Below are 23,351 nucleotides of genomic sequence, written 5' to 3'. Positions count from 1 at the left end.
CCATGTTTCACAATGCAATGAGCAATGTGATTGTTTTGGTAGCATTATTTTGGCAAAGACTAAAAGAGTTCAGCCTGGTCTGCCTCATCCTTGACAGTTTTCTTGTGTTTGGTCTCAAAATGGCATTTGACACTCAACAATCGGCAAACAACATTTTCAAGACACAAACAGCACAGTCCTTCTGAAACACAAAACCCCACTGTTCTCTCTACGAGGGCTGGAATGGCCGAACCTGTGCTTAAGCTTTCTAAGCGAGGGTCCTGCCATTGTCTACCAAGCTCGCTCGATCTGCATTATGTCGTTTCCCCACCCGTATTCTATGAAGAAGGCAACAAGTACTGGCCAATCACAAGGAGAGTCAGGTGGGTTAGGAAAAATGTTGCCTTCAAACAGAGAAGCTGGGTTCATGATATGCTTGCTGTTCAACATGTCGGTATCTAGAAGCCACCGGGGCTATCAATTTAGCAAGCTAGTGAGAGGGTAACATAATGCAGGACAATGTTAAAAGATGAGACCGTTGGGAATATAAGCATTTTCTTCACACATACTGTAAAAATCTATATGACTAAAAATACAATATATTAAATTACCATCCACAAAAATCTTAACTTCCATGGCCTCCAGTATTTCTGAAAAAGCCAGCAAACTCAAAACTTGGAAAAAGACAGCATTGGCAGCTGAGTTGTAAGACACGAGTGGGAAAATTGGTGTGTGTGTGTGTGTGTGTGTGTGTGTATGTGTGCTCTTGTGGTACGAAATATTACACATTTTTTGAGGAGTCTTCTACATCTCCAGTTTATAACAGTTCTTTGTCTGCTGATCAAAGCCATGGTTGCAGGTTTTGATCATGGCTGATGAATTAAAATTCCTCCATACTGGTTGTTTTCCCATATATGGAGCGTTCACTGTGTAAATGGGGTGGAGTATTAATCCAATCCGCTCTGTTTCTCAAGCTTTTCTTGGTCTCTGTCATAGTTTTAAGTCTTAAAATGGATGTAAAAGTCCCAGGTTAGGGCGAATGTCTCACAGTAACAATTTCAGGGAAGGAGAACAAGTACAAGGACTAACTGTCATTCATAAAGAACTGAAAATTTCTTTAAAAATATATACACTCCGACATGAATTTAGGTAGCATCTTCAGTACAAACCCTTTCCGGTGCCCTTAAAAGAATATTGTGAGGTTTTGGCAGTTTTAAGTAAAAACACTCTTTTTATTGACTGATTTACTGTCTACCAAGTGGTGACGTTGGCTGACTGATCAAAAAGTTGATTTGTTCCTCTGTCCATCACTTTGGTCCAGGGCAACATACCTTTACAAGTTGCATTATATATGCTGATTACATCTGTGTGGGATAAGACTTGCATGATGTAGCCACTGATGCAGTGTGTTTGTGTTCTGGCAACCAGGATAAGTTTATTGAATCTTACAGGGGCTAAAGGTCAGAAACGATGCAGTGCACTTCCGTATCTGTGTCACATGGGTGTTGCCACTGAAATGCTCCTTTAGGAGTCTTGCGGCAGGTCCTGAGTCTATTCCCTCCAATAGGAGAAGTGATCATGAGCACAGATTAGGACTTATTCTTTCACTGCACAGCCAGTGATGTAAACACTGGACCCCTCTCTCACAAGCCATATATCTTCTAAATATTCTGACACCAAAATGGCAAATCAAGGGAAAATTAACTGTCTCTGTCGCAACACATCCTCCTCAGCACATTATGCCATTAGATAAAAAGGAGGCACGATAACATTAAATTTGTACTTTATAGGGCTGGATTGTTTTGACATGGACAAGCAATAGTCCATCAGTAAAAATGTCCAATGTGAATATGGGTAGAGGCAAATTTTTACGATTTCATACCATTGCCACAGCTTTTAATGGGTAATCTGGGTGTTACACAGCATCTTTGGCCACACTTTCCCTATCTTTTATCCGCTAAGACGTTAGTGATTAGTGGTAGATGGACATGGAAGCTGTTGTTAAGAGCTTTTATTATTAGATTAACTGTGTAACAGAAACTATAAGCACTTACTCAGTCAGATATAAGCCTGAGTAACCGTCACACTCCACCTATTTTTGCTGCCATGCAGAGGCTGGTGGTTTGATCTAGCTTTGTGTGTCTTTATACATGGATTGTGATTGCTTCTGATACGAGCTTTATGACTTCCGAATCAGGACATTTTTAGAAAGTGACGTCATCCTGAATGGTGAGGGTAAAGTAAGGGAAATAAAGGTATTCAGTGATGTGTCCTTATGTATGAACAGCAGTACAAGGATGTGTGTGTGTGTACACACATACTGTATATGCAAATCTATGCTCTTTGTTTCTCTATGGTTTATGCACATCTTCATGTCGTAGTATCTTATAAAGAACCCAGTAGAATATATTGAAGAAGAGAAAGGCCAGAGGGAAGCCGGCTCTCGACACAGTGTCAATCTTTTTGGCTCTGTCGATAAATAACTTCCTCATCTCTTCAGTGCTTTTACCCCCTCCACCTGCTGCTGCTCCTGGTGGATTCTGGGTAGTCTTTGCTGTGGCTCCTGGGGTGTTCAGTACAGTAACAGTGTTATTGGTGTTGGCCTTCGAGTCTTTGCTGTTGCTAGGAGAGGAGGTGACAGCACCTGTGGAGGTCAGTCTGCTCTCATGTACTTCTCCTTCCTGTTGTGGAGACAAGGAGAAGGAGGAGGAGGGGGTCACAGATCAGATAATAGTACTCATGTATTATTCTCTTCACAGACTGCAGTCCGTTGAATTGATATACTGCTTTGTTTCTAAACAATATTGGTCTTGGTTGGTGCAGACATGTAAACTTTCACACAAAATATACATATTTGTGATTCCTCAGAAGTTTATTTATTTACTCTTACTCATGCCTGCATTGGTGCATGACCTTCTCCCTCTAAGACCTGTCACTACTGGGTTTATTCCTGTGCATATGCTCAGTCATGCAGATTTTTTTCCCGTCACTACTCACTGTACAGTTGCCTCTGTCAAGTGTTCATGCACAGAATATCACAATACACACAATCACATAACACCGTCAGGACCTGAGCTCTGCTGCCAAATTTTGTTTAGCATCAAGCAGTCAACAAGTGAAGAACAAAGTGAAGATGAAGAAGTTCATCTGCTCTGAATTTTACATAATATTATGTTTCGAGTTTATGGGGCTGTAACTGGTGTGGAAAGAGTTTGGTCTGTACCTGCTCTAAATGTAAAGTGTCCTGAGACAACCTTGGTTGTGATTTGGTGCTATATAAATGAAAATGAATTGAATTGAACTGAATTGGAACTTGGTGATCTAGCTGATATAGTCTTGGTTATTGACTACATCAGCATTCACGATTGACCACATAATGACAGTTCTTAGAGGGCAAGGTCTACATGAAATAGAATGTTAATTATGTACTGTAACTCCAAGTTCTATGAGTATAGGGGAAGCTCTTAAACACTTAGGCCCCCTGCTAGCGACATCTCTTAGAGGGCTATGCCTATACTTACAGAATCTGGAGTTACAGCATGTAACTAATTTGTTTTGTGGCTAAGATGGAACTTAAAGCTGACCATTTACCGTGTCATAATTTTACAATCAATTACAGATCTTGCGCAAATTTAAACAATAGTTTGATAATTGGTCCCTGGAATATTTCCTAAGATCCTAAGGTTTCCTACTGACACTGTGCTTAATGCATAGCTTTTCTCAAACTAAAGTCTAGCATGTCATGTTTAAGGCATCAATATGACCTATGCCAGTAGCTAAGGGTCACAAGATAAATCTTAGGAGGCACAAGATGATCAAAGGAATTAGATAGAATAAGAATACATCTATTACACAAAATTAGACATGCTTTATCTGAAGCAATTCAAGAAGGAAAAGGCCTTAATCTGTGATAAGGAGTCACAACGAGACATTACTTGTTAAAGTGAAAAAATTGATGAGCACTATTATTGTATGTTCTATTGTTCAATCCCCTCAATGGGAATGTTTTTTGCATTATGTTTCATTCAACAGTGTGGGCTGGTGGCCTTATATCACCACCTGCAGGTGGCTGTATCCGGTCAGTGTCTGACCAATGTTATAGAGTATCAAAATAGAAAAAAGAACCAACCTTTAGCTGTTATGGATACAAACAGAGGTTATGATCACAGCAGTTGATGACAGTGCCATCTTTTTTTGTATATGTGAGATTGGCTTCCAGATTTTATCAAGGTAAGTTGATACAGAAACTGGAATGTAACGTAAGCATAGAAAATGGAAAATAGCATCAAATGTGGGTGTATGGCAAGCAACTTACACACAGATAAATACAAATGTATGTCACTGTAACCAATTACAGGATGGCAATTTCCACTGAGGCTGATATGTGGCATTAGTTGGGAAGATGATCAGTAAAGTGAGGTCAGGCTTATTCAGGAAGTATTGATTATGCGATTTTTTGCGATCATTTCATTCAGAACAGGTCCATAACTTCACTTTGCTGGAAGACTGAAGAGAGACTGACTTGTTTTGTAAGTTGAAAAAAAGTCAAATAGTCTGTGATATGTTTGTCCATGTTGTGGAACTGTTCCTTCCTCCTTGCTTCTTTTGCAAATTAACAATGCTGATTTCACAAATATGTAGCAAAGTGGTGTTCCTATTTCTTCTTTTAGCTTCACTGATATCTCTTTTGTCATGTTCTTTATAACTGCCTAAGTTGAAGACTGCCACATGATCATTATAATGATTATAATGACTGATGATCATGATTATCGTTACGATAATCATCAACCAGTGTCCCTGTCCGCATCGTCCCTAAACCAGCAAACTGATGGGGGATGTACTGACAGCAACAGGCTGGTTGGATCATTCAAGTGAAACATGCACAAATACATGCAAAGAGACACGCACGCACACACACACTCATTTGCTGGAGACTTACACAACCTAGCCACAACTAATCACAACCACTAATTGCCTAACTTTAACCTTAACCCAAGTTCCCACAATGTAAATGTAATGATTTACATTGTGGGAGCTTACTTTTGGTTCCCATAAGGAAGGCTGTTCCCCACAATGTGACTGTACAAACAGATTTATGCTCCCACAATCTGAGTAACACATGTCCACATACAGGCACACACACACACGCACGCACATACACACACACACACACACACACACAGGCACACACACACACACACACACACACAGACACACACACACACACACAGGCACACGCACGCACGCACACACACACACACACACACACACATACTGTACCATTACCCTGTGGTTGCTGGTGTAAATGTTGGTCATAGATCCATACAGAGGGTCTGTTGATTTGAGGCCGTTGTCAATGTTAACATGGCGAAGGGAATCAGCTAGCTCCTCTGGATCAACTGCACCTCCACTGTTCTACCAGTTGACAGTATGCACACCAGTAGTCAAGAGACAGAAACCAAAAGGGAAAAAAAAAAATCATCCAAAAACAGGGTTGGGACGCCTATTAATTTAGTCAACCTATGAGTTCAATGCTTAAATGATAATGGCATCAATTACATTTTGTTTGGGTGGGTCTGCACTCTGAACAGTTGAGTTAAATCAATGTACGGTGGTTATCTTAACACATGAATGTTTGATTTTTCACAGGTATTTTATCCATCAATTTGTTTCAAAATGACTTCAACTGAGGAGAAAAGTTTCTAATTTTCTTTTTACTGAGTTGCCTCTCCTAGGCAAACTGACATATATTGAAATTTTAGATTTCAATTTTGCTTTTAAGTAAATGCTGTTTGTATATGTGAGTTGACTGAATGCTGAGTTGATCCTTTCCCAACCCACAGAGATCATAATCATGCATTGACAACAGGCTCATTCTTCGCTTGGATGAACCTCTATTAGAGAAATAATTCAACTGTGAACTAAGGTCTCATAAAACCACTTAGATGAAGTAACAGCCATGCTTTATCATGCACTAATACAGTAAGTGAGATGAGGTGAGCCAGGAAAATGAAAAAAACATGCACAGTCAGATGCATTGATGCTTTTTATCTACTGTCACACATCAGGCATGAATACAGTAAGTGAAATGTGGTGTTTCTGGATATTCAAACATGCACATTCAGATGTACTGACACCTTTCATCTACTATCACACATCAGGAGTCATTTTCAACGTTACTCTGCAACATCATGATTTACTTATTTTTTTACCTCTCCCTTCCTCTTTCTCATCTAACTGCAATAGCAAAATGTCACCACAAGGTGGCAGCCTCAAACCAGAGAACAAGATTATTTTACAATATACTGTTTTCACAAAAGAAGTGCATAAATCAGTGTGTATGTATAAATATGCAGGTATAGAGGGAATGTATTGCTGTAAAAGTGTAATTTATTTTTTTGAATGATCACACTGGATGATGTTGTGTGGGCTGTGTTCTTTGTTGTGGGATTTTTCGTTACCTTGGTCTTGTTCTTGTGATGCCGTCTGAATCGCAGAAGCTCCTTATGTTGCCTCGACACAAAGTTGACAGCAGCGTACTCCAACAGTGCAGAGAAGACAAAGAGGAGACATACTGCCATCCAGATGTCTATGGCCTTGACATAAGAGACCTGAAGACACACATACACAGATGATCCTACAATGCAAATGAGAGTTTGTCTAAAGGTATATGATTTTGTTTTCCCTACGACGTACTGATGACCACTAGTAAACTTTAACACTTTGGTCGGTCCAGTTTTGATTTTTGGTCTTCAGGATAGATGCATTGTCTCAATCTGGCTGTCTTTCTCTTTCACAACAGTGAGTCAAAATGTAAGTCAATTCTTCTAGTGTACGTCCTAAGTAATTCATGTTTTCCTACTATCATTACAGGCACTACTTTACGGTTGCAGCTGCCGCCCTTCACATAAATCCATCTGCATTTCCTCCTTCCTTTATGAAATAATGATTTATTCAGACAAGTGTAACATACTGGAGTGCAAAGTTCTGTTGAGCACTGGAAACATGAGAAACCTCTAAATACACACACTCACACACACACACACAGCCTCAGTCATGTTGTTGAGGTGTATGTGTACAGTATGTGTGAGAGAGATGGGTGTGCTAATAAGGGTTATGTAACAAAGTGCTCCATGTCGGATTTTTTCTCATGCATACAAGATACCAGAACAGGACTAAGGGGCTCTTTCTCACTCACGCTCTAGCGGATGTGTGATGTGTGTAATCAACACATACTTGTGCTTGCCCATGCAAAACACCCACCAATAAAAATGGATGGAAAAAAGAGGCATTTCAGGTCTCTGGGGAGGGAATATATCAACTCTCTGTAACCACCTCCTCCCCCAGTCACTTATATATATTGTAAATAGAAGGACATATGTGCTTCAGAATATTAAACTGTGTCTATATATACTGTATCAAAGACATGAGAGTTTAACCCTTTTATGATGGATACAATATGTCTATGCATCCATGGTTACAGTACAAACAGACAAACAGGAATTGAATTGAATCAGAAATTTGCAGTCTGACTTTTTATAGTGTAGATTCACCAAGATGAAAACAATATGAAAAAACAAACACAGAAAAGCGGGACAAGGTGTACACCACAGCTAACTGATTCTATAGCGACATTACACTTATTGTTTACATTACCCAAAGCATGATGGGAACACTCGCAAAAAAAGAAATTATGTGTCTTATATAAAATAAATAAATGAATAAATAAACAACAAAAAAACATAACAATAGGCTTTATGGTTCTTGCGTTGAACACTGAGCACTGACAACTCCTTTATCTACATGTATAGTACCATTCACATGCCAAATAATGCACTGTGCAATGCATTTCTGAGTAGTAGTAGTAGTAGTACTAACCTTAACTTAAAGGTAATATATGACACTCCCATCTAACACATTTAGCCATAGGCCTGTTAGAAAAAATGTGAAAACCAAGCAAAAAGCTTGAAAACTGTTAAGTGTTCAGTGTGGTATCTTGTTGAAATGCATTTTAGCTCCATTATGTGTTCGCTCATATGATCTCCAAGCTAATAGTGTGACTTCAGCAGCGCTTTCACTATATATCTGTATTGGCTTACTCGGTACAGGGGGCCTGTAAACAATGGCTAAAAGCCAAGGTAAAACCCAGACTATCAGGGGTATATGAAAGGGACCTAAAGGAGGCCCTCACATAACCAGATGAATAATAAGATACACAGATACAGACCTTAGGCAGTGAAGTCCTGGAGCCTGAGCTCTGTGTTGTCATTGTGAGGACAGTAGTGATGCCCAGTGCCACTCTGGCCGGGGCAGCATCCATGTTGATCCAGAAGGAGACCCAGGACAGAATTACAATGAGCAGAGAGGGGATATACATCTGGATCAGGTAATAGCCCATCTGACGCTCCAGGTGGAACCGCACCTCAATGCAAGTAAATTTACCTGCGACAAAGCAGATCAATGCCAAAATACTATTCACTGATTACATGTATTAAGAAGAATAATCAGTAATAAATATGGGGCACATTTATGATCCTACAAGGCACTGTTTGCTGCTTTTACCTATTCTTCAAACCCACTCCACCCAGGCTTCACCCTTCATGGATTTTATGGTTCTACTAAATAACATGATGGCAGGAGGTATTCATTTTATGCCAGTCTTCAAAACACATCCCTTCAGAAACCAATTGAAGTCATAGACAGGTAACAAAACATGGTCTTGACTTGGAGTCAAGCTCATTATGAGGCCCAAAATCTATAAACATGCATAATCCCTGCCATCCTCTGACCTTCCCTGAATCAGTCAATGTCCCCACCCCCACACAGTGCCCCAGGTCAAAGACACCACATCCATATTCGTCTACTGTCTGTGGTCATATCCCATTTAATGAAAAGACCACATCAGTTTGGATGTCAGTCTGTTTGTTTCTCCCTCTTGCAGCTTTTTTTCTTGACTTGAACCCAGCAGGACAAACATGATTGATTAAATGTGGCAACTTTTTCAGCCTGTGATGTGATGGTGACAGCAGTGTATGTGTGTGTGTGTGTGTGTGTGTGTGTGTGTGTGTGTCACCTGTGTTGTAGTGCTTGGTGCAGTATCTGAGGTCTGATTCATCTTTGAGGATGAACTGTGGGAGCGTGAGGCCTTCAGCCACTTGGACCGGTCCATTCTCCTGCCACTCAAAGATCAGATCGTTCATGGTGTAACCAACTGAAAAAAGCAAACCACAAGATCATTTAATTATCGACTTGATTCTCTGTTATTTGATTTTAGGACAGCAGTGATCTTGACTAACCCCCTATTATACATACACTATTGATGCACTCTTATCAATTCTGTCACAAAAAAGTATTCTTAGTACATTATTTGAGGAATAAAAGAAGCAAGAACACAATGAGGCAAAACCTGCCTAATTTTCAGCAGATTTAGACTGTCATGTTAACACCGTCTGCATAATCAAGCAGCAGGTCAGCAGGCAGCAGTGGAAGAAGTATTCAGGTACCTGACTTTAGCAAAAGTAGTAACTCCGGACAATAAAAATACTTTATTACAAGAAAAGTTAAAGTTAAATTACTTCATTTACAAATTTAATGAAACAAAACAAGTGATGCTGCCCACAAAATGGATAAATAAGTAACTAGTATTTATTGTAGGCACAAACTGCTGTAATTATCATGCTTATGTAACAGAGTTAAAAATAACTATCATGAGTTTCTTCAAAATTTATTTGCTTTCCTTGTACATAGTTTTGGAGCCACCTGGTGGTACTCGTGCAACAGCACAGATAGGGTTTCCTCATGCGCACTGTCGTTGACTCGGCAAAAAGGAAATATATGCAGGCTGGAGGTGGGTGCATGTGAGCGATGTTGCGATCGTTAGTTCTTTGTTTTATGTTTTAAAATTGTTTTTGCAACTGTCCGTGACCTACACCATGACTATAAACAATACCATAATGTAGTGTGAAAGTTAGAGGCACTTCTGTGCACATATTTTAACTTTATTCACGAGTATTGTCGTGGCTAAATGTAGTTAATGCTAGTTAGCTAGCCATGCACCAGCCGGCTTTTTCCTGGCCGTAATGTCATATTATTTCATGATTTTTGTCATTTCTGTTACACAGCTTTCAAAGGCTACAGCTGTGCTGTCGGTGACCACTGTGTGCTGTCAATTTTTCTTTGCCAGAAATAAAGGCAGTGCAAGAGCGAGAGCAAATGCTGTGTGGGCGTGCCATTCTTCCTCACTGTTACACTGGTGCCGTGACTCCGTGATTCAAGATCAGCTTGACGCAGATCACCTGACCGAGGTTGCAGCGTGGACTACATGGAAGAAGTTCATGGTGGATCATTATCAGTCTTGGAGTTTGGGTTATGATCAGGTACACTAGACTATCAAAGCCACACTGACTAAACAGGACTCTCGCTGAACTTTTTATATTTACGCCTCTGAGTCAGAATTTAAGTTTTATTTTAAGTTTTATTTTTTTTTTGTATTTTATTTTTCTCTGTGTTTTCATGGTAGAATGGCTAGCAGGTTTCAGCCAAGTGATAAGTCTGAAAACAGTCGCTTCTCCTTGGGGAGGGGTAGAGGTGTAATGGGAGTTCATTCACAGTCTGGTGGGTTTGTTGGGAGAGATGTGGGTTCTTCACCTGTGTTGCCAGCAAGAGATAGGGGCTTAGAGTCTGACAAGGATCTGACTGCGTCGCCTATGGGGCAGGTGTCATGGGGTGGACCACATCATTCAACGCCCAGTGGTGACTGTAACACATTACATCAGCTCAGCGACATGATTTGCCAATTAGGCTCACAGATAGGAGAGTCTATTGCAGCCAAACTTATGTCTGGTGGTGCTCTTGGTAATGTCAACCAAAGTAGTGCCCCTTCACACAACCAGCCTGCTCAGCCTTGCGGCAATGTGAGTACATTCAGTGAAAATACACACCTTAATGTCATTGTAAAATCTGACAGGGAACCTGTTATTTTCCGGGGTGATACTACTGACAAATTCACAGTGACTGAATGGGTTGAGTTGATGAAATCGTATATCAGGAAGCAAAACATTGATGTCATATCGCAGACAGAGGAGGTGATGGGGAGATTAATGGGGAAAGCCAGGGATGTGGTTAAGATAGGTTTGAGGAGCAACCCCACACTCGCAACTAACTGCACCCCAGATGTAATATACAACATGCTGATACAATATTTCAGTAGCACATCTTCATGCCTGCCCCTACAAGACTTCTACTCGACTCAACCAAATCAGAGAGAGAATCCCATTGACTATTGGATACGCCTCAACAAGGCTGCAGACATGGCTGTGGAAGGCTTGAAGCGCCAAGGCAGACACATGGAGGATATTGCGGGAGAAATTGCTAAGATGTTTGTGAAGCACTGCCCAGATCCAGAGCTTGCATCTGTGTTTAAATACAAGCAGATACATGAATGGACATCAAAAGAAATTCAGGAGAGGATAGATGAATACCAGCGGGAGCGGGTGTCTTCTGTGAAAATGCCTAGGACTCATGCAGCAGCACTATTTTGCAATGACGCACAGATAGAGCCTCACAATACATGTAGCATAGAGGCATCCAGTGCTAACTCTCTCCCTTCCCCAGCTCTCCCTCTTGGGGTTGTGCCATCTCTCTTGCCCTCTCCTGCTTTGTCTCAGAATCAGCAGCAGTCTTTCTGCCCAGTCCCCCAGAGCCAACAGTCATGTCTCCCTCCATTGCCACAGAACCAGCAACAGACTCTCTCTTCCGCACCACCATACCAGCTGCCACAGAGTCAACAGCAGGGCGGCGATGCTATGCTTGGTGAGATGATGTCAATGCTGAGGGAGCTTCTAACGAAAGTGCAGGTTGGAGATGGAAGATTCTCCTTACGGCTTGGTGGGAGGCAAGTGCGGAACCAGGCCCACTCTGTCCATGAAACCAGCTGTCAGGTCTGCAATGATGGAAGCCACACCACAGAGTCCCACTGTCGTTCTGCCCGTCTCTGTTTCTCATGCCTTAAGCCTGGTCATACAAGGCGCTCATGTCCAAGTAAAAATGAGGCCTGTGACAAGGTACAGGGAAACTAGATGACCTGTGCCTTGAGGGAGACCGTGCAGGTCATGAAGAAAACTCCCACTTGCATGATGCAGCTGAGCTTTACAATAGTGTTAGGAATTTGAATGAGTCTGAAACTGTTGTTATTCAAAACACACAAAAAGTTAGGAGCAGTGACAGTCTATTTTACACTACTGCTACAGTTGGGAACAGAGTAACTATTCGTGCCATGCTAGATAGTGGTTCGATGGCCTGCTCATTTAGTGAAGAAGCGCAGAAGAAGCTTATAGGAGCTGGTGTTATGGATCTGAGCAGTCAGGAGGTGACCAACATTGTTTTCGTTGGGTGTGGTGGTGTTCGTGTGAGGCCAAAGTCTGTGGTGAATCTGGAGATAGAAGTCTATGGATGTAGAGTATCAGTCCCCACTTTTGTTGTTGAGAATCAACAAGATGATTTGATCATTGGCTCAAATGTCATCAGACATTTAATCCGTCAGTTCAAGAAAGATGCAAGCTACTGGGAAGCTGTGTCGACATCTGGCTTAGGTAACCATGAACTTGAACAGTTCCTCTCTCTACTCGCTGGCCTGGAACGTTGGTCTGGTGATGTGGTCCCAGACATAGTAGGCACAGTCAGATGCAACATAGCCGTCACCCTGCCGGCTGGCAGTGAGTACTTGGTATGGGGGAAACTTCCTAAAAATGCAAGGATATCCCCAGGCAGTGCTGTCGTGACTGAACCAACCTCTTCTCACTCTGCGCCCAGGGGCATCATGGTTGCAAGGGTGGTGACTCCTCTCTGGGGGGACAAATGGGTTCCACTCAAGATCCTTAACATCTCGGACCGCCCTGTTACCCTGCGGAGGAACGCCAAGCTCGCTGATGTCCACACCTGTCTTGCACTGGAGGATATGGAGGTTCCAGAGCTCAACTGCTCTCACCAGGCTACATCTGTCGAGCCCACTGGAACATCTACTCTGTCGGGGGATGTCAATGCTGTACAGGAGAGGTTAGAGCATGTCGGCCTAGGGGACCTAGACCTCAAGTCCTGTGATGTGTCAGCAGATTGGCAAAGGAAGTTGGCTGATCTTGTGATTAAGTATGAGGATGTCTTCTCTCGCCATCATCTGGACTGTGGTGAGGCTACAGGTTTTGTGCATAGGATACGCCTCACAGACGAGAGGCCATTCCGGCTGCCCTACCGACGTGTGCCACCTGCTGAATACCAAAAGCTCCGCCAGGTTCTTAATGAGATGGAAGAGAAAGAAATAATCAGAAAATCCAGCAGCGAGTTTGCCTCACCCCTCGTCCTCGTGTGGAAAAAAAATGGTGACTTGCGGGTGTGCACAGACTTCCGATGGCTGAACAGACGCACACTGAAGGACGCTCATCCCCTGCCTCACCAAGCTGACTGTTTAGCTGCCCTGGGTGGAAATGCGTTTTTCAGTACGATGGACCTGACGTCTGGTTTTTATAACATGCCACTGCATGAGGAGGACCGCAAGTACTCTGCTTTCACGACACCCATGGGGCTATATGAGTACAACCGTCTCCCTCAGGGCTTGTGCAACAGCCCGGCCAGCTTCATGAGGATGATGACTTGTATATTCGGCGACCAGAACTTTCTCAGCCTGCTCTCTTACCTCGATGACTTGCTGGTCTTTGCATCATCTGAGGAGTTAGCTCTGGAACGGCTGGAGTTGGTTTTCAGTCGCCTTCGTCTGCACAACCTGAAATTGGCCCCAAAGAAGTGTTGGCTGCTCAGGAGGTCTGTGAAATTCCTTGGGCACATCGTTGACGAGTCTGGTGTGTCTACGGATCCTGCCAAAGTCGAGGCCGTCAGCAACATGACCACTGCAGATCTAATGGAGCCTGATGGAGCCACCCCGTCTCAGTCTCGTGTCAGATCATTTTTGGGAATGGTGAATTATTACCAGCATTTTGTCCCCAATTACTCCACCATGGCGAGACCTCTCTTTGACCTCCTAGCTGGCCAGAAGCGCAAGGGAACACAACGCATAAAACGCACTGCCCAGGCCATGACTTTACTGTGTGGACAGATAATAACCCCCTCACGCATATCATGACAAAACCACGACTGGATGCATGCGAGCAGCGGTGGGTGGCGAAGTTGGCGTCGTATGCATTTGACATCAAGTACATCCCTGGCTCCAAGAACATTGTTGCCGATGCACTTAGCCGCCAGCCGTTTATAAAGTCAGTTGTTGGAAAGAGGTTGCTTCAATGCCCTTACAGTGAGCTCCTCGTAGAAGCAGTCCCTGTCTCTCCTGACTCCTTCAGACAATCTAACACCAGTCGAAATGACTGTGACGGCGGCGGAGGGGAGGAGTCTTATGTGCCTGCCTGTATCGTGAACCAGTGTTTCTCCAAGGAAGAGGTCTCTGCGATCCTTGAGACACACAGTCTGTGGGAGTCCAGTGCAAGGACACGAGCTGTTGATGTTCTTCGCCAGCTTCCATAGCTGATTCCTGAGGACGAAGATCCACTACCTGTGTTCTCTGAGAGAGAGTTACGTGATGGGCAGCTAAGTGACCCTGTCCTTTCACGGGTGTTGTATTTTGTGGAGCGTGGCCAACGTCCATCCAGGAGAGAAAAACCCAAGGAGCCTGTCATGGTCATCAGGTATCTCAAGCATTGGGAGAAATTGACAACATGCAATGGTATCTTGTACAGAGTGTCCAAGGATCAAGTCTCACGGAAGAGGAGGTACCAGTTTGTGGTCCCTGAGTCCCTCAAATCTGAAGTCCTCAAAGGCATTCATGACAGTGCTGGTCATCAGGGGCAGTTTAGGAGTTTGAGTCTGGCCCGGCAGAGATTCTTCTGGCCCCACATCGACCGGGATGTCAAAGACTACGTCCGCCAATGTCAAAGGTGCGTTATCAGTAAGACTGCTGATCCTGAGGGATGGGCACCTCTGGAGAGTATAAAGTCCTCTGCACCTTTAGAAATTGTGTGTATTGATTTCTGGACTGCAGAAGATGCTAACAACAAGTCAGTTGATGTGCTTGTGGTTACAGACCATTTTACCAGGCTGGCGCATGCCTTCCCTTGCCGAGATCAGTCCGCTAAACAGGTTGCAAGGCAACTTTGGGACAAGTACTTCTGCATCTACGGATTTCCTGACAGGATCCACCCGGATCAGGGTGCCTCCTTCGAAAGTCAGCTGATAAGTGAATTGTTGAAAGTTGCTGGTGTGAGGAAGTCCCGGACAACACCGTACCATCCGATGGGCAATGGCAGTGTGGAGCGCTTCAACAGAACGCTGGGTAACATGATTCGAGCCCTCCCGCCTGATGCGAAGCACAATTGGCCCCAACACCTCCAGACTCTTAACGTTCATGTATAACTGTACTGTACATGAGACCACGGGCTATCCCCCTTTCTACCTTATGTATGGTAGAGTTCCACGTCTTCCAGTTGATGTACTTTTTAAGAATATCCTGAAAGACCCAGAGATCAGCAGTTATGACCGCTATGTGGTGTCTCTGACAAGGGACCTTCAAGAGGCAATGGCCATTGCTCAAGGACATGTCGACAGGGAGCAGAGTCGTCAGGCTGCACTCTATAACCGGAGTGAAAAAAGGGAAGTCTATCACTGCAGGTGATCGAGTCCGGGTTTCAAACAAACGAGAACGTGGGAAATGGAAGACAGCGGACAGATGGGAGTCCACAGTATACACTGTCGTGAGTGTGAATGCCTCCACTCACACATATCAGATCAGGAATCCTGTGACTGGACGAGAGAGAGTTGTCCACCGTAACCTGCTGATGCTTGTTAACTTCTTACCTGTTGATATGGACAGGTTTTCGGATCGCACCTTTGTGTCCTCCTGTGAGGATGAGTCAGGTGATGTCACTGACACTGATGGATTGATGTTTGCTGTGGGAGAGGAAGATGCTGGGAGCAGAACTCAAGAGTGGGTCGGCAATCTAACAAATTCATGTGTGGATAACCATACAGTGGCTGGTTCACCTGGGGTCGTCCTGAGTGTGGATAATGGGCTGGAGTATGCAGGCAGTTCACCCCCTCAGTCACAGACAGAGATGAGCTCTGAACACGGTTGCACACATGCCCCTTCAGCTGACACTCAGAGTGCACACACAAACTCCATATGTTCTGTCCATTCAGATGAAGCATGCAGTGCAGGAACACCCTCCATTCTCTCTGATTCAAGCACCATACACAGGGTCAGAACTCGCGTTGGCCGCATAGTGAAGCCAGTTAACCGTTTGCTACATGTGATGTCCAACCAAGGTGTTATTAGCGATGCCAGTCAGCTTATTGATAAAGTCTCTAAATCAGTGGTTCAAGCGTTCCAGTGAAACAATGGTTGTCAGGTATAGTTTCATTTCAGTGTGTTCTTTGGATAAGTTTTATATGTCATTACGTCACCATGCATGAGTCTGGGTCGTATGTGGGACCTGTTTCTATGTATTGGACATGGTTTGTGTGGGATGTAGGCTGCATCCTACTTCCAGAAGCTGGTGGAGAGTTTGGCGCCACTCTCTTTTCACTTCATCCCTTTTGGGATACTTTTTCAGTTGGAGTGTTTGTGTGACCATGTCGGTTTTTGTTTTGTTTTGTTTAGTTTTTTTTTCCCTTCTGAGATATTATGGTGACTGTGATATTTTGGGCATCTAAAATTTTGGTCGAAATTCAGTGGGGGAGGATGTAACAGAGTTAAAAATAACTATCATGAGTTTCTTCAAAATTTATTTGCTTTCCTTGTACATAGTTTTGGAGCCACCTGGTGGATTACTCGTGCAACAGCACAGATAGGGTTTCCTCATGCGCACTGTCGTTGACTCGGCAAAAAGGAAATATATGCAGGCTGGAGGTGGGTGCATGTGAGCGATGTTGCGATCGTTAGTTCTTTGTTTTATGTTTTAAAATTGTTTTTGCAACTGTCCGTGACCTACACCATGACTATAAACAATACCATAATGTAGTGTGAAAGTTAGAGGCACTTCTGTGCACATATTTTAACTTTATTCACGAGTATTGTCGTGGCTAAATGTAGTTAATGCTAGTTAGCTAGCCATGCACCAGCCGGCTTTTTCCTGGCCGTAATGTCATATTATTTCATGATTTTTGTCATTTCTGTTACACAGCTTTCAAAGGCTACAGCTGTGCTGTCGGTGACCACTGTGTGCTGTTAATTTTTCTTTGCCAGAAATAAAGGCAGTGCAAGAGCGAGAGCAAATGCTGTGTGGGCGTGCCATTCTTCCTCACTGTTACACTTAGCGTGATAATAAAAAAGATATTCCATCCAGTTTTTTTTGTTAAAGCTAAATCAAGCAGATGCTCCAATAACATTCTCTATTACATGTGTAACACACGTACATCCTTATATTTAGCTAAATAGTTATGTTCCATCTTCCAAACATGCTTGGTGAAAGTTACTAATGGGAAAGAGTAGAAAAATAAACAAACTACACAAACAAATGTATGACTAACAGAGTGGAAGCCACATTAAAATGCGTGCAGTCAGTGCACTGTAGGGCTTTTTGGAAAAAGGAGAAAACCAGCTGGTACATGCTGGTACAAGCCTACAGGCATACACAAAAGATTCAGTTCATCTTGCCTCTTAAGGTCCAGCTAAAAGAGTGTGAAAAACGTACGCATGTTGAAAAAAACAAAAAACAGAGGAGGCCATACCCTCAGCCTCCCACACAAGGAAGCTTCTGTGCTTGGCTCTGGATGTTTTTAAATCTTACAATTAGCCCTTCCTAAATCACGCTCCTCTTCACTCTGTGCTCTAATAATAGTTGAGCAAGCTTGGTACCTGGCAGACTCTTGGTCAACTTCTCCTGTCACGTTAGACTTACTGTATGCTACATGCAGCCTGGTCTATGTTGAAGAGAAACCACATTCTGAAGATGGTTTAAAGATGTTGCTGTGAAAGTGACACTACCTATACCCAACCATATGAAAGGAAGCCATACGTGTTTATTCCAGTCCCAAAATCAAAAACAAAGTGTGTGTGTGTACCATCAGCAGAGCATCAACACCATCACCAAAGTGATCTTAAGTATGTCTGTTCAAAGGAATCATTATTATTATTATTATTATCATTATGGTCACATCTTAAGTTAGCTAATGTTAGCAGCTAACTCGCTCAATAACCTATAGCTACATCAAAAGGAGTTAGCCTTATGGGTTTTGTGTTTTCCAGTGTCATGGCAGCAGCATAGATAACCTCTGTATCTACCCTATTTAAACTTTATGACAATCCTCGACTGCGTGTGGCAGTTTCCAGTGTAGTAAGCGTGTACCTTATTTCCTCAGCCTACAGTCCAAGTCCAAACTACTGCCAACACGGCTCTTTCATTTTATATGTATATACACACACACACAAATATGTATATATGTGTGTGTGTGTATATATATATATATATATATGCATCAAAATCAAAGTCAAAGTCAGCTTTATTGTAGTGTACAACATGAAAACATAATGCTTGGGGTATTATCTTTTCGGGTTGTCACACAGGCATAAAAATCATATCACTGTTATAATGAGGGACGATCTGAATGTCTGTTAGTCTCCAATTCAATTAAGTACTACACATTATATCTATGTATATGTAATGAGTCATTTTAAATTGAATTGAAGGTGGAGTTGGATCAAGGCAGTTTTTTTTTCTCCAACATGTGCCGTGTCATGACTGGAATAATTTCCTCTCATCATCTCTCTCTGTCTGTCTGTGTGTGCGTGTCTTTATGCCTCCTGTGTTTTTTTCTGCATGACGTCAAAGACAGCAGCAACACAGCAATGAAAATAATCTTATATAAATAAATAAAAAAAAAAAAAACAGAGCTAGATCTATGTATGGTAATGCCTCTGGCCAGTAGGCTGGAGCAGAATAAAACCACCAATGAAGACAAATAATCTGTCCAAGTGATAGCTGTCCCCTAGGGCCATGCTAAGCTTCTGATTGGACAAAGGGTGAATTAGTCATCATAACTCTATCAACATTTTTATACATGACTTTGTGTTTCCTTAAAAAAGATGCAGCCATGTGTCTGTTTTAATCCTGTTTCAAAGAGGGGGAAGTCGAGGAGAAGGTGATATTATGTACTTTAGTATAATAATAATAACACATTTTATTTAGAAGCGCCTTTCAGAACACTCAAGGACACTTTACAGAGCGGGTAAAAACACAAATAACACAAGATAAATACAAGCACAATAATTAAAACCCATCAAGTAAAAACAAGCTACAATGTTTTTGATGTAGGGATGAATGAAAAGGAGAGAGCATGAAATACATGGCAAAATAAACAGAAGGATAACATGACATATGTAATTATATGCATATCTTTATCCACACATTTGTACTTCACTGGCAGTTACAGAGCTTATACAATGTCCACTGTTCTCATGCTGTTCTCACGGCTGCCAACTCTCACACTGACCGTGAGACTCACAACTGACACGTTTCACGCGCTTTCACACGTCCATTTTCTCATGCAGTAAAAACAAATTCATAAATGACAACGTTGCAGTGCAAAAAGAGGACACTGACATTACACGAACAGACAAGACAGTACAACAGCAGCACCGTGCAGCAGCAACTTAGTCCAAGCATTGCGGGAAGCAAGAACTATGCACAAGTCTGTTATATTATAATTAATTTCAATGCCTGCTGCTCCGAGGAGTCAGCAGCTCTCCTTGCAGCAGCACACTGTCTCTCCTCCTGCTCTTGTAATGCAGGCAGGTGTGAGTGACTTACTTTGGTTATGGGGACCAGTGTCTCTGTTGCTCTGAAACTTTCTTGTGATTCCCGGTAATAGGTTTTTAGGTTATGCAAAATCATCTTTGTAATTGTTCTGAAAGTAGGAACTAGTAATAAAACCTAATTTTACATTTCTGGTTAACATTAAGGTTGCCAAAATGCTCTCATCTCTCTCAAATCAATCTCATACCAGATAAGAGGAAGCCTCAAAAAAAATATAAGCCTTCTGTGCACACTAAGACTAAGGACCCTAACCCTCTTAGGACTAAGATGTACACACACCACTCCAACATCAAAAAATAGCTTTCATGTATGTACAGTTTTCCCGCCCTTTGCTCTGTGTTTCACATCTATGACAAATTAAAACTGGGATCCACTATGAACAATGTGTTTTTTTCTCATTTACTTTTCATATAATGTTTATAGATGTATCTACTTGAACCCAACCCTCCAGACAGCCTTATTTCTTTAAAGTTTTTTTTTTTTTTTGGGCTGTTTGGCGTTAAGTGTGCAGCTGAGGACAGACAGTAAAGGAGATACAACCGAGCCAGGGCTGCTGCAGTAAGAACACAGCCTTAGTTTATGGGGCGCAGGGTCAACCTAGTGAGCTACCAGGTTAACGCTGAGAGTCATTTTTGGCCCCTTCTCCTCTGTCCTCCCAACTCCATAATTCATCAACAAAATGACTCTATAAATCCCCTACAATGCAGGAAAATGTACAGTCTTTGAAATTAACAGTTTTCTGGGGGAAGATACGCAGATACTCTGGTTTGGTCTCCTGATTTAGGCTATGATGACTGAAGGTTGGTAAGCATGCTGATCAGCCAAATTTACTTATCACTGATCATGACTATGGACTTGGATTTTATAATAATAGGTGCTTTAAAATTTGGAATTTGGCTGCTGCAATTTTAAACAAAACTCCAAACTATATCAAAAAGTTGACAGGCCTGTGTTGTAATTCAATTTATTCTTTGCAGCATTCAGCTCTTTCTGCACAGGTGGTGGTAGATGTTGCACTTTACTGCTACTACTACTACTGCTATGAAGGATGCTAAACATTCAGTAGATTGCACAATTATGTCCCTGTGGGTATAGACACAGTCACATCAGTGAGGTATGGAATATATATGTATGACATGAAGAGGAGAAGCTATCGCAATTACGATGAATAATGAACTGAAGCAGGAGGAGGCAGGAGTGGGGGAGCTTGAGCTGAGTGATGTTAACTTATTAATCAACAATGTGTGACTGCCGTTGTTGAGTTGTAAGGACACTGATGCGAGAGGCTTTTATTTTTTAACCAATTATGCAAAGTGCTGCTCACAGGCCTGACTATCACGAACCCTTATGGACTGTGTCAGTGCACCATACAAGCACCAGTATTTGATGAATAATATGATGAAGTCATATTATTCATCGCTTTATATTTGTAGTTGAGTATGTCCGATTAAATAGCCACTTATGTTACGCTCATCTAATTCCTATCCCCCAGTAAGCTCACAACTTAAAGACAGCAAGGGAAGGGACATTTATTCCCCAAGCTTGTCCATCAGACACTTCCTCATGGGCTTGGTACCATCTTACAGGAGTGTAGAACTACAGTGTGTGTGTATGTGTGTATGTGTGTGTGTGTGCGTGTGTGTGTGTGTGTGTTTGTACTGTACTTACAGCTCTCCAGCTGCATGATACAGGTCTGAACATCCATAGGAAAGTTTTTTAGATCCATGGGACATGATAAGGTTAATGTTAGTCTGAAAGTGAAGAGAGAGGAGAGAACAACTGAGAAGTGAGTCAACGACAGTGACAGGGTTTAAAATAATTTATAACTGTTGTATGCATGTACAGTGTCAAAATGCTTTTATCTGTGCTTATATTAATGGCCCCATATTATGCTCAGGTTCATACTCTTTTCAGGTTCATACTTCTTTTTACTGTCCATTGCTGCTTTAAAGCCGCCCTCCCAAAAAGCCCAGTCTGCTCTGACTGGTCAACTCTCACAGGTCTGAGCAGGCAACGCCCACTATGTTTCCACATGAGCTCTGTCTGACGGCCATGTCTGTGCCTGCGACATCACAACCTTAGTCCGTTTAAGAGAACAGTTTCTGTGTTCTCCACCCACACATGTACACATATGCACACACACACATACACACAAAGTGAGAAGCTATTTGTATATTCAGTTCTCACTAAATTACAAATAAGTCTAGCATTAGATGGCTAGTTTTCTCTTTTCTCTTTCTTTATGTTGTTTTGGGTTGTATTTTTCATTGGAAACATGCATGCTGTTGATTCATGCACTGTAAATAGAAACAACAAATTATTTCAGAAGAGAGTGAAAAAAATGAAAAAGAACATATACATTCTTCTGTGAGGTCCGCCATAAAAAGACAAATCCTGAGGGCGCACCAACATAGAGAACTATAGTACTTGGGTTGATGCATTCACAACATAGATAATGTGTTTGTCCAAATCCTATTTTTCCAGCTGTACTGTGGGGGCTCTAGCCATGAAATCTAAAAAGTACAACACCATGTGTTCACATTATGCACTGCTCCTTGAGTCATGAATACAGGGCTTTATAGCTACTTGGCTTGGTCAAATTCAAGGGCATAAAGGTTTATTCAAAATAAAACCTCTAAGCTGCAAAACAAAACCTTTCTTATCTTTGGACTGTATTCACTCAAATACGTCAGACTAAATAGTTTGCACCAAGTATTCATCCTTGCAGCTTGAACACCGACTACATTTACATGTACATGAACATACATACACAATAATAATACTTTGTATTGCACCCTTCATACAAGAATTGCAATTGCAATTGCAATTCAGCAATATGAGACTTAATAGGTTAGAACTAAGAAAGCATTTTTTGTGTACATTCTACCAATCGGTGCCTAAGCCTCTGGACGAGCCTCTCAGTTTGCCAACTGACACAGATTCAGTATTGGTCTTAACCAATATTCAATCTTGAATCCAAAATAAGCCTATTTCAGCCAGCCCCGAACGTCTTCGCACGGGTTTACCCCCACTGTGGGTATTATCTGTGGTGGGCACAGCTTGAAGCTTCCCCAAGAAAAAAAACACCCTGTTGTGTTGCTGTGGGGGTTACAAAACATAACTCTTTTTTATATAAGATAATGCATAAGATGGAACATAAATTCTACAGAATAGTAGTAATGAAATAAAGTAAAAAAAATTAGTAAACAGAACACATGAAATCAGGTAATATACAATATTTTAGTGCAGCAATGTATAAGTAGAAGGTAAAGTGCAAAAGTTTCAATCCTGCATCGGGAAGTCATAGCTAGTTAAAGGCTAAAGAGGAGAGATGCGTTTTTAGCTTTCTTTTATTCAGCAAGCTGCTTCCCTGATATCTATGGGCAGTGTGCTCCAAAACTTTGAGGTGTAATTGCCAAAGGCTGCGTCCCAATTTTTTTTCAGCTGTTGCTGGAAACCTCCAATAAACCTGCAGCAGATGATCACAGTGTTTGAAGGCAAATAGTGTTAGAGTTAGCAATGTAGCTTGGTTGTAGCCCATTAAGGGCTACATGAAGAAGACCT

The 23,351-nt window shown here is 42.1% G+C and overlaps 1 protein-coding gene across 1 annotated transcript in view; it reads right to left on the bottom strand.

Moving 5' to 3' along the window:
• Positions 1-2,330: 2,330 nt before the first annotated feature.
• The window catches only part of glra3 (glycine receptor, alpha 3), a 47,143-nt gene continuing 26,122 nt past the window's right edge, over positions 2,331-23,351 (bottom strand). Inside the window, exons 6-11 of the mRNA XM_041934425.1 lie at positions 21,456-21,538; positions 9,053-9,190; positions 8,207-8,421; positions 6,441-6,590; positions 5,266-5,394; positions 2,331-2,660 (exon numbers count right to left, since the gene is read on the bottom strand). Of these exons, the coding sequence (XP_041790359.1) occupies positions 2,331-2,660; positions 5,266-5,394; positions 6,441-6,590; positions 8,207-8,421; positions 9,053-9,190; positions 21,456-21,538 (1,045 nt within the window). The remainder of the gene's footprint in view (positions 2,661-5,265; positions 5,395-6,440; positions 6,591-8,206; positions 8,422-9,052; positions 9,191-21,455; positions 21,539-23,351) is intronic.

Source organism: Chelmon rostratus, chromosome 3 (genome assembly GCF_017976325.1).
Source record: "Chelmon rostratus isolate fCheRos1 chromosome 3, fCheRos1.pri, whole genome shotgun sequence".
Classification (NCBI taxonomy): Eukaryota; Metazoa; Chordata; class Actinopteri; order Chaetodontiformes; family Chaetodontidae; genus Chelmon; species Chelmon rostratus.
This window is presented reverse-complemented; position numbering and strand designations above follow the sequence as displayed.